The sequence below is a fragment of the Solanum dulcamara genome, chromosome 12, assembly GCF_947179165.1.
Source record: "Solanum dulcamara chromosome 12, daSolDulc1.2, whole genome shotgun sequence".
In the NCBI taxonomy this organism is placed as follows: Eukaryota; Viridiplantae; Streptophyta; class Magnoliopsida; order Solanales; family Solanaceae; genus Solanum; species Solanum dulcamara.
In genome coordinates this window covers 33,599,861-33,618,004 of record NC_077248.1, presented here as the reverse complement: position 1 = coordinate 33,618,004, position 18,144 = coordinate 33,599,861, and the positions used below count along the sequence as shown (strand labels likewise).

The following is an 18,144-nucleotide window of genomic DNA, read 5'->3' as shown; positions in this document are numbered from 1 at the left end:
ATAATTTCTATTGTATCATTCCTTTGCTACATCCATTACAATTGTAATGACACAAGGAAGATTAGTGTGCCACATTGACGGATGACATGCACCAACTGAGGGAATGGTCCGTGATTGTTCTTAAATGCAGTTTGCTATGTGCACATGAGGTATTAACATCATTGACATTGCCTAGCTCAGTAATGAAAGGAATTTGTGATTATATTACATTCTGCATCGCTTTGATCATTGAGAATTCGTACATTTTATGCTCAAGATTGCTAAGAAAGCACAGATATGTGAACCCTGATAATTTCGACTGACAACACTGAGTTGAAGATGCTATACCTTGTACCATGAGGTGTTAGGTTTAACGTTTGACTTAGATGATAGGATGGATATGATGTGCTCTTCCTACCTTGTGTGATATCGTTATGCACTCAAAGTCATTTTAGTAGTTAGATTTCTTATACTCTGATGTCTTTGCAGAACAAGTTGTGATGATCTCAGTGGCATTTCTTGTAATTCTGTTCAGTGTACAGAAGTATGGGACAAGTAAAATGGGGCATTTCGTAGGTCCTGCTTTGTTCGTATGGTTCTGTTCCCTGGGTGGCATTGGCGTCTACAACCTTGTTAAGTATGATTATAGGGTTTGGAAGGCATTTAATCCAGTTCATATATACTATTACTTTAAGCGCAATTCAACAAAGGCGTGGTACTCACTTGGGGGCTGCCTTCTTTGTGCAACAGGTAAACTCTTGACAATGGATGTTTCCGATAGTTGACACTAAGCTTGTAATCGGAATTACACACAAAAAATGCACTGTTATATGTTCCTTTTTTATTTTGTTTGTTCTTGTGATTAGTTGAGTGAATACATGTGTTTTTTTTTCTTCATTAAGAAGATTTTGAAACTCAACGAGCTTCACGTTCTTATATTTGGACTTTATTTTTGCATGTACTGTTACAGCGTGAGATGTATTTGCAAGCTTACTTCACTAGCTTCTTTCTGCAAATTTATTCACTTTTGCAGAAAAAAGTAAGTTCCGGAACTGACAAATGAGACCTTGAGGTGCTAGTTAAAGAGAACTCCCTTGAAAATAGGGCAGTGGGATGAACTTGTGTCAGCTTTAGAAAGAAACAAAAGACTTGCACTTACCATGGATACCGCCCCTAAGTTACTTCCTCTAAGAAAGTTGATTATCTTCTTGATGAGATGCTCTTAACATCTTTCATTGGACTAAACGTTGCTTCCAGTTTTCCTTTCCTTTTTACCCTATAATGCAATTTGTGATTAGAATATGCAATTTTTCTTTTCTTCGCATTACAACAACAAACCCAGTGTAGTCCCACAAGTGGGGTTTGAGAGGGTAGAGTGTACCACCTTACCTCCTACCTTGACTAGGGGGGTTGTTTCCGATAAACTCTTGATTCAAGGAAAGATGTAAAAAAGGCAGTAGCAATAAGCAGAAACAACAAGATAATACAATAACCGAGGGTAAAGAAATACAAATCTATGAATAAGAAAAATACAAGAATAATACTAATACTCCGCAAATGGAAAGCATTACGTCCGATTACCTATTAATCTTCTACCTTAATTCGCGACCTCTGCACCCTCCAATCAAGGGTTATGTCCTAGGTGAGATGAAGTTGTACCATGCCCTGCACAATCACCTCATTCCAATACTTCTTAGGCCTGCCTCTATCCCTCCTCAAGCTCACTATGACCAACCTCTCGCACCTCCTTACAGGGCATCTACACATCTTCTCTTTAAATGTCCGAACCAAACCACCTCAATTTCACTTCCTGCATCTTATCCTCCACGGGGTCCATTGCTTTGGCTTGCTAAAAGCGTTTAATATTGAGAATATTGGATGTATTACACACTGGTGGAATTGGGTAATAAGGCTTTTAACTAGTTTAGTGAATCGATTTGCACTAGTAAATATAGTACAAACTGCTCCGGGGAGTTGAAAATCAACATAGATCCAGAGATTCCCAAATAGGACTGCCTTGACCCAAATATTTTCATTTCAAATCTTATCTCTCCTGGTATGTTCACATATTCATCTCAACATTCTTATCTTTGCTACTCTCATCTTTTGAACATGGGAGTTCTTGACTGGCCAACACTTTACACCATATAACATAGTGGGTCTAACCACTACTCTGTAGAACTTACCTTCAAATCTTGGAGGCATTCTTTATCGCACATAACATCGTTGCGAGTATCCATTTCATCCACGCTGCCCCAATACAATCTGTGACATCCTCATCAATTTCCCATTACCTTGTATGATTGACCCAGGTACTTGAAACTTCCTCTCTTGGGGATGACCTGTGTGTCAAGCCTCATATCCACGTTCATGTCTACGTCTGTTTCATGGGTGACGTCAATGAACTTGCACTCCAAGTACTTGAGGTCTGTCTCCAAACTTCTAGTCTCGCGTTAATGTTGCCTCGCGTCTTGTCTATTAGTACTATGTCGTCCACAAAACACATGCACCATGACACCTCCCCTTGAATGTGTCGCGTCAGTACATCCATCGTCTATGCAAATACAAAGGGCTAAAAGCTGATATCTGGTGCACTGCAACCCATCACGACTGGAAGTGTTCTGAATCTCCTTCCACAGTCCTGACTCGGGTCTTAGCACCATCATGCATATCCTTAGTCACCCTAGTGTAAGATACCAACACGTTTCTAGCCTCCAAGCATCTCCAAAGAACCTCCCTTAGGACTTTGTCATATTCTTTTTTAGGTGTATGAACACCATTTGTAAGTACCTGTTTGGCTTAATTTATTTTAAGCAACTTATAAGCTGAAAATTGCTTATAAGCTAAAAAAGAATAAGTTGGGATAACCAACTTATTTTTTTTGGCTTATAAGTTGTTTTAAGCTTATAAGCTATTTTAGATAAGCTAAGTCAAACAGACCCAATTATTTTTTTGGGCATATTTTAAGCACAAAATGACTTTAAGTTGGCCCGCCAAATACTCATAAAAGCTGAAAACAACTTATAAGCAACTTATAAGCCAATCCAAACGGACTGTAAGTCCCTCTTCCTCCTCCTATATTGCTCCTACAACCTCTTCAAAAGGTGAATGACTTTTGTAGTTGATTTCCTTCGTATGAATCCAAATTGGTTCTCTGAAATAGACACACTCCTCCTTACCCTCGCTTTCACTACTCTCTCACAAAGTATCATAGTGTGATTTAACAATTTGATACCCCTGTAATTGTTGCAGATTTTGATATCCTCTTATTCTTGTATAATAGAATCATCGTACTCCACCTCCATTCTTTGGGCATCTTCTTCGTCCTAAAAATGGTATTAAACAACCTAGTAAGCCAACCTAAGCCTTCCTTGCCCGGGTTCTTCCAAAATTCCACTGGGATTTCGTATGGCCCGATCATTGTTCCTTTATTCATCTTATGCATAGCCTCCTTCACCTCCTCAAACCTTACACACCTGCAACATGCAAAATCTCGGCAACTCTCGGAGTGCTCTAGATCACCAAGCACGATGTTCATGTCCCCTTCTTCATTCAAGAGTTTATGCCTTTATGGAAGTAACTCTGCCATCTGTCTAATATGTGCCTTGTCCGCCAATACTACGCCTTCCTCGTCTTTGATGCACTTCACTTGGTCTAAGTCACGAGCCTTCCTCTCTTTCACCTTGTCTAGCCTCTACAACTTCTTGTCCCCGCACGTTCTTCATACAAACATCTAAACGTTGTCGTCTTTGCTGTCGTAACCGCCAATTTCACCTCCTTTTTCACCTTCTTATACTCTCTATTCATTCTTGTCTCCTCTTCGTCCTTGCTTTCCACTAGCTTCACATACTCTGCTTTCTTGGCTTCTACTTTCTCTTGGACCTCTTCATTCCACCACTAGTACCCCTTGTGTCTACCAGAGTAACCTCTCGAGACCCCTAGCACCTCTCTAGCTGCCTCCCTAATGCACGTCATTGTCGCAGACCACATACTATTCACATCTCTGCTACTCGTCTATGCCCCCATTGCCAACAACTTTTGCCCCTAATTTCTGGGCCTTGTCCTTAGTCAAGGCTCTCCATTTGATCTTCACATTGTATATGCATAATCTGTGGAAATATAATTCCAAAAAAGATGATTTATGTGAACCTGGTGCCTTTTGCAACTCAAACTCAAACTTGGAGTTCTTGGTAATACATTGTGCTAATTTTAGTCGTGTTACTCAGTAACATTATGATAGTTCTTTGGTTCGCCGTTACTCCATTCTAAATATTGTTGTAGATCCAACTATTCTTTATGACAATGTCCGGGCCAACTTGTGCTCATCTCGACTAGTCCACTGTGTACCTGCTACCTCCCATCAACTCATGTACCGGGTAACTATGCCAACTAAGGCTTAAGCAAGTGAGAAGAAATCACCTAATATTTTTTACCTTTGCTGGAATTAGAACTTGAGACGTACAATTTTCGTTCCACTTTATTGACTACTAAGCTACACCTCTGATTGCGTAGAAATCCAATTTGCATATTATAACTCTATCTATTGTAAGTTGAGCAAATTTAATTAAGTATTAAGTAAATCACGTGACCTGTTGTAACGGCCTAGCCCAACTGCCAAGGTATTGTGATAGAAACTAGGATGAAAACGAGATGATAATGAAAGCTTACTGGTTAAATAAAGTGCAAGGATCTTAAACACTGCATTAACCAATAAAGATGTCCGTATGGAGTGGACAAATCTCCAGATACAAAGATAATGATAATACTTTTTCTCTTACATAATTCTCCTAATTACACATATTTATACTAAACATAAAGATAACTCCTAACAGATAGAGATAAAGTCACTTACTGCTGTAGATAACTGCTGCTGGTAATAACTGCTTCTTATAACTACTATAGTTAATTACTACTTATATTTTATTCTATTTAAAACAAAGAAACTAAGATAGATTATCTCCACATGCTTGTCTAGATTTTCTTCTAGAGTAAGTCCGTAAAGGAGCATTCGTATCAGTGCATCCCCCTTGAAAAGTCGCCTTGTCCTCAAGGCGAAAAGAAGCAAACTGATCTTCTATGAGATCATAGTTCTCCCAACTAGCTTCTTCAAGCGGACGGTCAACCCACTGAACTAGCAGTTCCAAAGAAGAAGCACCGGCTTCTTTGACCCATCGATGTGCAAGAATCTTGGCAGGAGATATGGTGAGTTCCCAATCTTCAGTAAGAGGAAGAGGGGCTGGTGGTATAACTGATTGTTGACCATGAGCTGGTCGTAGCAAAGATACATGAAAAATCAGATGGACTTTGGAGGAAGCAGGTAGCTCCAGTTCAAGGTCCAACACATCATACAATTTTATATGGTCCGAAAAATCGAGGTGACAATTTTTCGCACCTGCGATGAGCCAAAGAACGCTGACGGTAAGGTTGAACACGTAGAAAGGCACAATCTCCAACTTGAAAGGTAACTTCTCGATGATGAGAATTAGCTTGCTGTTTCATTCGAGTTTGAGCTTTTAAAAGGTTATCCTTCAGAATTTTCAGCATGGCATCCCGATTCAAAAGTTGTTCTTCAAGTGCAGCAATGCGTGCTTCTCCTTGAACATAAGGAGAAATGGATGGAGGGTTTCTACCATAAACAACCTTGAATGGGGTAGTCTCTGTGGATGAGTGGAAGCCCGTGTTAAAAGAAAATTCTGCCCATGGTAAATATTTACTCCATGTACGAGGCTGCTCCATAACAAGTTCTTAGCCTTGTTTGGCTAAGTTGAAAAAGTTCATGCCAGAAAGCACTGAGAAAGATAACCTCCCCGATCAGATAGAATTGACCGAGGAATGCCGTGAAGACGCACAACTTCTCTGCAAAAAACATTAGCAACAATCTTGGCGGTATATGGGTGAGAAAGTGGGATGAAATGAGAATACTTGCTGAGACGATCTACGACAACCAAAATTGTATCAAAACCACCAGATTTGGGAAGTCCTACAATGAAGTCAAGTGAGACATCTTCCCATATTCTATCAGGTATAGGCAAGGGTTGTACAAGTCCAGCAGGTGCTAGAGCTTGGTATTTGGCTTGTTGACAAACTAAACAGTTCTGAACAAAGATTTTAACATCATGCTTCATCCTTGGCCAGAAAAAGTTGGAGGAAAGGCGCTTCAATGTTTTCAAATATCCTCCATGTCCGGCAGAAGGTGTGTCGTGGGATTTTGAGAGAAGCTTTTGTCGAAGAGAAGACTGATCCGGAACAACCAACCTTTCCTTGAAATAAAGTTTCTGATCCCCAAGGTGAAAATTTGGTTGTAAGGAGGGGTCTTGATGGATTGCTTGAACAATCTCACGAGTATATGTGTCTGCCTGGAGAGCATCTTGCCAATTCGAAAAGTCCATTGGTACAGGAATAGCAAGAGCCAGAAATTCAGCATTTAATGGCCTCCTTGAAAGAGAATCAGCTCCCAACTTGTCTTTCCCAGCTTTGTAAACAATTGTGAAGTCGAAGGGAAGCAATTTCATTAATAATCTTTGCCGCTCATTAGTGGTAATACGCTGGGACATGAGCTACTTGAGGCTGCAGTGATCTGTTCGGACATAAAATGATGGCCCAGGAGGTAGTGTTTCCATTTCTGCAAAGCTAGGACCAGAGCAAGCAATTCACGGTCATAAGTAGACTTCAAAACGACTAGAAAAAGAAAGTCCCTTACTAAAATAAGCAATAGGATGGTCATGCTGAAGAAGAATAGCCCCTATTCCTTCTTAAGAGGCATCACATTCCACCACAAATGGTTGAGTAAAATCTGGAAGTTGTAGTACCGGAACAGTTGTTAAGGCTTGCTTTAGAAGTTGGAAAGCATTCTCAGCTGAGTTCGACCATTGAAAAGCAATTTTCTTGGTAAGTTCAGTGAATGGTCGAGCCATCATTCCATAACCTTTCATAAATCTGTGATAATAATTTGTTAACCCAAGAAATCCACGTAACTCTTTCACATTAATTGGTACTGGCCACTCCAAGACAGTTTGAACTTTATCCTGATCAACACCAACCCCATTTTTTGAAATTACATGACCCAAAAAAGAAATGTGGATTTGCCCGAATAAGCATTTAGAAGTTTTGGCATAGAAACGATTATCTCTGAGAAGTTGGAGATCAAGTTTCAAGTGATTAATATGTTGCTCAAAGGTCTGACTGTATACCAAGATGTCGTGAAAGAATACAAGAATGAATTTTTCGCAGATGTGGTCTGAACAAATCATTCATAGCACATTGGAACGTAGAAGGAGCATTAGTGAGACCAAAGGGCATAACAGTGAATTCATAATGACTAGAGTGCATACGGAAAGCAGTTTTATGAATGTCTACAGGATTGACACGTATCTGGTGGTAACCAGAACGCAAATCAATCTTCAAAAAAATAGACGATCCCATGCAATTCATCAAGAAACTCATCAATATTTGGAATTGGGTACTTATCTGGAATAGTGATTTGATTGAGACCTCTATAATCAATGCACATACGCCATGTATTATCCTTTTTCTTGACGAGAAGGACAGGACTAGCAAACAGACTGGTACTTGACCTTATAAAACCCTTTTGGAGTAATTGAGACCCTTGTATTTCAATTTCTGTTTTTTGGATGTAAGGATAACGGTAGGGACAGATGTTGGGTGGTTTTGAGTTAGGAATCAAAGGGATGGAGTGGATGTGTTGACGAAAAGGTGGTAGGGCATTAGGTTCTTCAAAAATTGATTCAAACTTATGAAGCAAGCTCTGAATATCAACGGGTAGAGAATTACCTGACGTATCAGCCTCCTTGGAGAAATATTGGAAAGCAACTGGTGCATTTGATTCTTGTGGAACCCCCTAAAGCTTATATCTTTTTCCATTTAAATTAAAAATCAAAAACATCTCATTCCAATTAGCTTGGACTGTATTTTAAGAAGCAAGCCACTTAATTCCAAGCACCAAATCTGCTCCTCCAACAGAGAAAGGATAAAAGTCTTGATCAATAGTTAATCTAGGGAATTTCACAACAAGATTTTGGCACAGGCGGTTGCAACGTAGATATCTCCATTGCCGATCCGGACTCCAAAATAGGGCACAACTTGAACCAGCAACTGTAATTCTTCAACAATTTTTTCAGAGATTTGTGGGATGACCCACTATCAACCAGAAGCAACACCTTGCGTCCATTTAAGGTCCTTTGAAGTTTCATCGCTGTGCCTGTTGTGTTACCTAAAAAGTCATGAAATGAAATTTCAGCAAGGTCAAGCGTGCTTGCATCCCCATCAACAATGTCACTTGGCACTTGTTCCACAGATTCACCACCTTCAATGTTGTTGTTTGTCTCCATAAGAGTGAGAGATGCTGTCTTGTAACGGTGGCCTGGTGCAAATTTTTCATTACACCTAAAACAGAGTCCTTTGGCTACGCGATTCTGCCTCTCTATTTCCCAAGCACGATTCGGAGAAGGACGAGGAGACATATGTGCAAAATTTGGATTGGTTCGTGATACGAGTTGGTTGCCTACTGATTGGTAAGGAACTTCGCGTGCAGAACCAATTTGGGTTGTGTTGTATTGTGGAAAATTTGGCCATTGAGACCCTTTATGCCCAGGATTGCAACCCACTTTTTGCTTAAATTCCATTGCAAGGTGCATGTCTTTATAAACAGTTCTAGGCTTATGAATTCTCACATCTGATTTGAGTTCTTCTTTAAGCCCAGTAAGGAACACCCCCAAAAGACAATGTTCTGGCCAATTCTTGACTCGGGCAGATAGTTTTGCAAATTCCTGGCGATACTCTTGTATTGTGCCCAATTGTCGAATGCTATATAAATGTTCATCTGGATTCTGAAATTCAGCAGGTCCATAGTTCTCTTGTAAAGCTTTAACAAGGTCCTCCCAATACAATAGTGTACGCTCACTGTTAATCCAGGCAAAGAGATCAAGCGTATCTCCCTCCAAATACATGGCTGCAACATCTACCTTTAGATCATCAGGAGTTTGATAATACCGAAAATACTTTTCAGCCTTCAAAATCCAATCACGAGGATCTCCTCCTTCAAATTGAGGAAATTCCATCTTTGTGTGTGGTCTATGAGATGGATTCTTCAACCACCAAGGCATATCCACATCAACATCAGCATCCGACCCAAGAAGACCTTCTGGTATCACGAGGACCTCTATTACATTCTGGCCCCTTTCCTTTAACAGATGTACCAGGATTAGCATCAAGTTGAGTACCAGTAGATTGAGCCTTCACGGCTGCATCTAATGCTTCCAAACGTGATGTTATAAACGTTAATTGCTGGAAAATTTGATCATTAGAGGGCTCACTAGGATGATTTGTGACTGGTTGTGGTGGCGGTTCGTTAGAAGAATGTATAGATACCACCATTCGGGATCTTGCTGTTTTGATACCAAAATGATAGAAACTAGGATGAAAACGAGATGATAATGAAAGCTTACTGGTTAAATAAAGTGCAAGGATCTTAAACACTGCATTAACCAATAAAGATGTCCGTATGGAGTGGACAAATCTCCAGATACAAAGATAATGATAATACTTTTTCTCTTACATAATTCTCCTAATTACACATATTTATACTAAACATAAAGATAACTCCTAACAGATAGAGATAAAGTCACTTACTGCTGTAGATAACTGCTGCTGGTAATAACTGCTTCTTATAACTACTATAGTTAATTACTACTTATATTTTATTCTATTTAAAACAAAGAAACTAAGATAGATTATCTCCACATGCTTGTCTAGATTTTCTTCTAGAGTAAGTCCGTAAAGGAGCATTCGTATCATATTGTTTGCTACGACTCAACCATTGCAGTCTCACTGTTTTGTCTCCTTGGTTTTGACCATAAAGGCACCTCGGCAACTAAATCCTGAACTTGTCATTTGACCCCTAACTTTTCCCTCCCATTTTGATGTGTGATCTACTCAAGGTAAACTTTACTGCAAACTCCCTTTCAAATTTAAGAATCTACAGTCTACGGGCTGTCTGACTCACATCCTGAGAGATTCAGCGTCCTCAGTCCTCACTTAGGTTTGCTTCACCACTGTACTAGTGGAGGTACCAGCTTTGATACTGCGTGTAACGACTCAGGCCCAACTGCCATGGTATTGTCCTCTCTGATCCAACCTTTAGGGCCTCACGATTTTGTCCCCTTGGGTTTTATCCAAAAAAGGCACAGTTGAATCCTGAACTCGCGCTTTTATGACCCCTAACTCTTTTATCCCATTGAGATGTATCTAAGGCAAGCTTCACAGCGAACCCACTTTCGAGTTCAACTGCACATGATTCGTGATTGTTACACCTGTTGTACATTTCAACAGAAAGGAAGTGGATGTGGCCATTGAGTTGCCAATCATTAGGCGATATGACAATTGATTTATCTCAAAGAATTGCAGAGGAAATTTATATATGTACCATAAATTAAAAATCATTCTTGAAAATGTGAGTGTGAAGATCGAAGGTATAGCAATATCACTAAATAGTCCTTTTTAATCTTCACCTGTCTAGGCCTTCTTGAGTTCTGGACTAGAGCAATCAGGGCTATTCACATTTAATCATTTTCTCCTTTCTTGTCCAAACCCTTTTTTCAAGTGCTTTTATTTGGCCTTTGAACTTTTGTAAGGTTAGCTTGTTTGGTCAAGCTTCCAAAATTTGCTTACTTTGAAAAATGCTTTTTGGTGTTTTTTCAAAAAGTACTTTTGGAGAGTATTAGTATATGTTGGGTCAATCAATTTTTAAAGCAGTAATTATGCTTGTCCAAGGATCTAAAAGTGCTTCAGGGAAAAATTATTTTTTTCAGCTTATGAAAAGACAGCTTTTGCCACTTCTCAAAAACACTTAATTTCCTAAAAGTTTGGTTAAAACACCTCAACTCTAAAATAATCACTTTAAGAAAGAAACACTTTTGCCTTCCCAAAAGCTTGACCAAACAGGCAATGAGTTACAATAAAAGCTGAGTTTTGGTTCACTGTATGCAATAAAAGGAGATGAAGCCTGTCTCTGAGTTGGTTTGTGGTCTTGGGGTAAACCCATAACCCTGCATTTGTACTGGTAATTTTTTTTTATGTTTCAGATTTTTTCTGTTTCAAGAACTAAGTTTTAGGGTTTGGTCTACAAAGTTTGGTGCAGCTCTTCCATTTTCTTAGCTGAAATGTACACTTGATTTTTAGGACAACTATGCAGATGAAACACTTGTCAGATAAATTTTGACTCCCCACATCTCTTTTGAGATTTAGATCAATTGCTTAAACGTTTCCACTTGGCATAGATATTAGCCATGATAATTTCTTGGTGCGTTTTCTCCACTTGGATGAAGACATCTTATACTCACCTTTTATATCACATGTTTTTCTTAACTGTTGACATTTTCTTGGCCTTCCAAAGAAATATACTTCAGTGTGTGTCTGTAAGAATGTCTCTATTTTCTTCTTTTTTTTCTCCATGAATTTTAAGAATATATATAATTCCTCAATCTTATATTTTTTTTTGGGGGGTGCGGGGGTAAACTCTTTTGTTCTATAATATCATTATTTCCTTCTACTTACTGGGATATAAAGCTGATCATCATTTCTAAAACTCAGGTTCCGAGGCAATGTTTGCAGATCTTTGTTATTTTTCTGTGAGATCAGTCCAGGTATGCAGCAGCAGATCTGGTGATAGGATTTGTGGCTGGGGTTGGGGGTGGAGTGGGGTGTATCGATATAATTATACCTATTCCTTTTATATTCTTGATAATTCTTTTTTCCCCCGATTTCATAGACATTTATTGAGTATCAAACTTCTTTTTTACAGCTTACCTTTGTGTTCCTTGTGCTGCCATGCCTTCTGTTGGGTTACCTTGGTCAAGCTGCTTATCTTATGGAAAACCATGCTGACACAACACAGGCTTTCTTCTCTTCTGTGCCAAGTAAATTTCTGGTTCTGTTCTTATCCTTATAGCCCTTGTTTACTTGCTATGGAAAAAAATGATAACACTACAACAACAACAACAAGCCCAGTATAATCCCACCATGTGGGGACTGGGGAGGGTAGAGTGTACGCAGACCTAACCCCCACCCCCACCTGGAAAGGTAGGGCGGCTGTTTCCGAAAGACCCTCGCTTAATCTCTATGCTTGCAAGTGATTTCTTAATCTCTATTCTTTCAGTGATAAAAGTTTATGAATCCAAAAGGAGTAAGAAACCAAGTTTTTTAGTGAAAATTTCTAATCATGATGCAGGTGGAGCTTTCTGGCCCGTCTTCTTGATTGCTAATGTAGCTGCATTGATTGCCAGTAGAGCGATGACCACTGCAACTTTCTCTTGCATTAAACAATCCACAGCCCTAGGCTGCTTTCCTCGCCTTAAAATTATTCATACATCTCGAAAGTTCATGGGTCAGATATATATCCCGGTGATGAATTGGTTTCTTCTCTCATTGTCCTTGGTGATGGTTTGTTCTATCTCAAGCATATATGAGATTGGAAATGCTTATGGTAATGCCTGGTTCCTCATTCATTAGAACTTAGTTATACTTATGTCCTTGCTGCTACTTTTTGTTTCTTTTCTTGTGGTGTTTTCCCCTAATTAATACTACTTAGAATCTTGGATGTATCTGGTGCATATGTTGAAGGTTTTGATATTTATTTTTCAGTAAGGCCCCATTTGTTTTCATTGAGATTAAGACGTCTGAATTTGAATGAACATCTAAATATCAATTGTTGTTTTGCATCTGTACACTGAATAATAGACTGTTTGTTTTTTAGTATCTGAATGAGTATAATGTATACACATTTAAGCCTGTTAAATATAATTCAAACTAAATAATAATTAACTATTATATTGACCAGGAGGTCACGGGTTCAAGCCTTGGAAACAGCCTCTGGCAGAAATGCAAGGCAAGGCTGCGTACAATAGACCCTTGTGGTCAGGCCCTTCCCCGAACCCCGCGCATAGCGGGAGCTTTAGTGCACCGGGCTGCCCTTTTTTTATTATATTGATACAACATTATAGAAAATCTTAAAACAAATAAAATAAATCATAACCTACCTATTCTTGTACAATCAAATACACAAGAATGATACAACTGAAAAGAAGAAGTCAAAAGATGTGAACAAGAGGTTAAGTTCTAGATTTCCTATTTGACTTCATTGAATCATATTTTGCAATTTGCACAACTTCTTTCCAGTTTGTGGACATAACAATCCCATTAGATTTCACAAAAATTTTCATCATGCCTCTTTCTAGTGTCATCGTCGGCATCTTGGTTAATATCTCAGGTACATTTTTGTAATGGGTGCATCTCTATACAAATTTTCCTCTTTTTCCTCCCTTTTCACTTGAGCATCTAGCTTATCCCGAATCCAGTTTTTTAGGGAATAGATTCAGTTTTCAATTCGTTTGTTTTCCCAATCCATAAAATCCACCTCTCCTACTTCATTGTCAGAACCTCCAGTTCCATCAGCGGTCTTCCATATCCGCCATTCTCTGATATGCCATATTCACCCACTGGGCCCTATTTAGGCCATCAAATATCAGACTACGCTGCCTCATTTGGCTGATCTGGACATCCGATGAACTTAGTGCAAAAATACTGACAAGAGAGGTGAGATGAAGATGGAGATTGGAGGTAAAATGTTTGATAATAATTATATAATTTAATATTCAAAAATAACATATCAAGTATTTTAAGGGTCTGAATGATGATAAGACTTTGTTATAGGTTTGATCCATTCGGATCTATTAATATGTTTTAAAGTGAAAAAAGCACAAATGCACTTATTGGGCTAAGATCTGAATAATTTAGATTCATACCTCCATTAAGTGCAAACAAATGAGGCCTAAGTGTTCAAGGTCATCTGATTCAATATTCTACAATCTTGTTTTGACTTTTGGATTACACCAAACTAATGTGAGATATATCAAATCTCTGGGGAGACATAAATCCCTTGCTTTCTGTTCTTCTCAAAATAGGATTTTGATTAGTGTAATTTGAATTGACTCAGATACTTTCATGTAGGAAAGTTTTCCGATTGCTTTTGTATTTGCATTAATCCACCGGCCTTCTTGCATGGATTTGGGCTTGCTTATAAAACCTTGTTTGACTTTTGACTTGCCAAACTTGGAAGTTATATTGATTGATCTGGTGTTTGAAAATATAAACCCTCCAATTGCAGCATGCTTTCTAAATTATCCATGAAATGCTGCAGTTTTGATCCCTTTAGCAGTTATAATTTTATTCTGTTCAGTTATTTGATCTTTGTCATCACCAAGTTTCAATTAGTTAGGATATCAGTGTTACTTAACTAGAAGCTGGCATGTAGATAATCATTGAGGGGAGCATTCAAAGTAACTACTTGAAAAGTTTAACAATACCTTTTGAGAAATAGAATTTTGTATGAGTGCATTTACCAGGAAAGAAAGACAGATGAAAAGGCATCTATTAGAAAAAGAAAAACAACTTAACATTCAATTTCTTGTCCTTCAATATTTTTTGTAGTCTTAGTCTTGCAATTTTAGACTATGCACTTGATCTTGCTCAGTTTTTGATGCATGTGAAGTCAAATGTGTTGTGTGAAATGGGATGGAGGAATAATATTCGACTTGCAGGTCATGACTCTATATTTTTCAGCTGCTAAACAGGGATCTAAATATATCGAAGTGTATTGTACTTATTAGTTCCACAGGATATAGTAACATGTAATGACCATTTCTTTGTTATGATGAAACCGAAAGTACTTAAGATAAAGGGTTTTGGCCTGTTAGGTAAGATAGCAGAAGAATACTCATATGTTGCTTGGATAATTGGATTTCAATTTAGAGGTCCTGATCAGTTTGACTAGTAAAACAATAGGATCCTTTCAATTGTAACGGAGTCTAATGGGTTCAGGCTGATTAGAACCAAGACAAAATACTCGGAGTGCAGGTTCAGTAACGTAACGCCTCAGGCTGGCATGGAAGTAAGGCTATTGATACACAGGTTATTCAAAAGAGAAGAAGTTTGAAGTATCTTGAGTCTATTATCGAAGGAAATTGGGAGATTGATGATTTCACACGTCGTTTTGGTGCAGGGTGGATGAAACAGAGGCTCGCATTCGGAGTCCTGTGTGATAAGAAGATACCACCTAAATTTAAAGGCAAATTCTACAGAATGATGGTTCGACCAACTATCTATGGAGCGGAGCGTTGGCCAGTCAAAAACTCACATTTGCAGAATATGGAAGTTTGGAGATGAGGATGCTGAGATGGATGTCTGTGCATACCAAAAGAGATAAAATTAGAAATGAAGATATCTGGGACAAGGTAGAAGTGACGGATGTGCAGAGGAGAGGCATGAGACTGAGATGATTCAGGCATGTGCAGAGGAGAGGCACAAATACTCCAGTGTGGAGGTGTGAGAGGTTGGATATGGATGGCTTCAACAGAGGGAGAGGTAGCCCGAATAAGTATTGGGAGGGGATTATACAGGACATGACGTTGCTTCAACACCGATGACATGATCATAGATAGGAGGTTATGGAGGACAAGGATTAAGATAGAAGATTAGCTAGATCGTTAAGTATTGTCTTGCTTATCCTTATGTGCTATTAGCCGTAGTGGTAATGTTACCCTTGTAGTTTGGTTTCCTTCGAGTTTGGTTACTATCTGTTGATATTTGTACTTCGATTATTGTATTACCTTGTTATGACTACTATTCAGGATAATTTGTTAGGTTGTTTATAGCATTTTGCAATTACTTCTTCATTTCCGCTATTTCTTTCTCTATACTGCTTTGGACTGTTTTTTTCCTTGAGCTGAAGGCCTATCGAAAATAGTCTCTCTACCTCCAAGGTAGGGGTAAGGTGTGTGTACACTTTACCCTCTCTAGACCCTACTTTGTGAGATTACACTGGGTATGCTGCTGTTGATTTCTAGACTGCATTATTAGATGAAGATTTAGACTGGCTTATTCTACACTTCCTAATCTGATGCATATCCTGTCTGACAGGAATAGCCGAGCTTGGTGTGATGATGATGACAACAATACTAGTTACTATTGTCATGCTTCTGATATGGCAGATCAAAATCATTGTTGTGCTTAGCTTTGTTTTTATCTTCTTGGGATTGGAGTTAATATTTTTCTCATCAGTTTTATGGAGTGTGGGAGATGGAAGTTGGATTATTCTGGTTTTTGCTGTAGTCTTATTTTTTATTATGTACATATGGAATTATGGAAGCAAGCTGAAGTATGAAACTGAAGTCAAGCAAAAGATGTCTATGGATTTGCTACGTGAACTAGGCCCAAACCTTGGAACAATCAGAGCTCCTGGAATTGGCTTGCTTTATAATGAGCTGGCAAAGGGCATACCAGCTATATTTGGACATTTTCTCACCACTCTTCCTGCCGTTCATTCAATGATAATTTTTGTTTGTATAAAATACATTCCTGTTCCTGTAGTACCTCAGAATGAAAGGTTCCTGTTTCGCCGGGTCTGCCCCAGAGGCTACCACATATTTCGTTGTATTGCCAGGTAAGCATGCTAAGTTATTTTCGTTTCTGTTGGTTTGTTTAGACTATGTGGTCTGATTTACGTGGCTAAGGAGAACTTAATATAAATTTTACAAAAAGGACTGCTGCATGACAGTTGATATCTGTAAATAGGTGTGGTATTTGTTCAGTTACCTGTGAGAAACTGGAACCTACCTATGTTGTGATACCTAATTTTGTCTGCAAACAGGTTGTTAAATTGCCTAACTCCTCTGGGCAGTTCTTCTGTCATGATTCAATTTGGACCCTTGCTTTATATTTCGACAGTTTCCTTAGAATAGATGCATTTTCTTTGCTGCATTTATTGTTTGTTTTTGCCGTGGAACTTGACTACTAATATTTCGGTCCGAACTCTTTGGAATGACAGATACGGTTACAAGGATGTTCGCAAAGAAAACCAGCAGGCTTTTGAGCAGCTACTGATTGAAAGTCTAGAGAAGTTCATTCGTAGAGATGCTCAGGAGCGGTCACTTGAAAGTGATGGCAATGGTGAATCAGATTCTGAAGAAGAGCATGCCTTTTCAAGGGTCCTTGTTGCTCCCAATGGGAGTGTTTACTCGCTTGGTGTTCCTCTCTTATCTGATTTTAAGGACACCGGAAAGGCAGTTATGGAAGAAAGCACTTCAGAAGAGCTGAAACCTGGCCCTTCATTTGAGTCCCTCTTGTCCGATGCTGAACAGTCCTTTGAGAAGGAGCTCTCATTCTTACGCAAGGCCAAAGAATCTGGTGTGGTTTACCTCCTTGGTCATGGAAATATTAGGGCAAGGAAAAGTTCCTGGTTCATTAAGAAGCTTTTCATAAATTACTTCTATGCTTTCCTTAGAAAGAATTGCAGGAGGGAAATTGCCAGTTTGAGTGTACCACACTCGCATTTAATGCAGGTTGGCATGACATATATGGTGTGAGAATTAGCTTTCTGGAAAAGGCCCATACTAATATATTTTGGTGAAAAGGCAGTTTTAGTGTCAAATTTTTGTCGGTCCCCTGTATCAAAGTGATGAGTGCAGACAAGTGTCCATATGTCTTCCTTGCACACACCACAGCTGAATTGAAGTCCCTCATCTTATAGCCTGGAAGTCTTTGCACTGATCCAGTTATTGTAACAAATTTATCGCCATAGTCATTTGGGTTTCATTCTAACACTGCCTCAACCACCTGACTTATTCAATGCCTTTTCATCTGTTGAAGCTAGACGAGCAGGAAAAAGAGAAGAACGGACACACATTGACCGCCAATATAGATGCAAACTCATAATATTGTAATTCTTTTCAGTTACTTTTTCCCTTATGAGTCACTTTTAACTCATAATATTGTAATTCTTTTAAGTTACTTTTGCCCTTAGGAGTCACTTTTATAATTTTCTTGCCGAATGACCTTATAAATGTTGATGAAGTTTTCACCGCATTGACTAGTTCATTCATCTTGGAAAATTGTTGAGCTATTTCGTTTGTTGTTTTTTGTTTGTTTTTCATCTGTATGGATGGAATGGGAACCATTGTGACCTTGCATGTTGTGCCTCTGTATTGTCCCGGATGGAAATGCGGGACTGGATGTTGGATTTGAACGATCAACCACAAATGATTGAAATACCTGTATTTTCGTGGCATGGTAGTTGTACTTGGAAATACTTGAAAC

At 38.8% G+C, this 18,144-nt stretch overlaps 1 protein-coding gene across 3 annotated transcripts in view; it reads left to right on the top strand.

The window, feature by feature from the left end:
* The window catches only part of LOC129876348 (potassium transporter 7-like), a 31,727-nt gene extending 13,814 nt beyond the window's left edge, over positions 1-17,913 (top strand). Inside the window, exons 5-10 of one of the 3 annotated variants that reach the window (XM_055951759.1) lie at positions 469-729; positions 11,587-11,639; positions 11,798-11,912; positions 12,224-12,478; positions 15,970-16,492; positions 16,877-17,913. In XM_055951759.1, coding sequence (XP_055807734.1) covers positions 469-729; positions 11,587-11,639; positions 11,798-11,912; positions 12,224-12,478; positions 15,970-16,492; positions 16,877-17,414 — 1,745 coding nt within the window. In that variant the 3' untranslated portion in view covers positions 17,415-17,913. The remainder of the gene's footprint in view (positions 1-468; positions 730-11,586; positions 11,640-11,797; positions 11,913-12,223; positions 12,479-15,969; positions 16,493-16,876) is intronic. The other 2 variants (XM_055951760.1, XM_055951761.1) reach the window with 2 other exon arrangements.
* Positions 17,914-18,144: the final 231 nt, after the last annotated feature.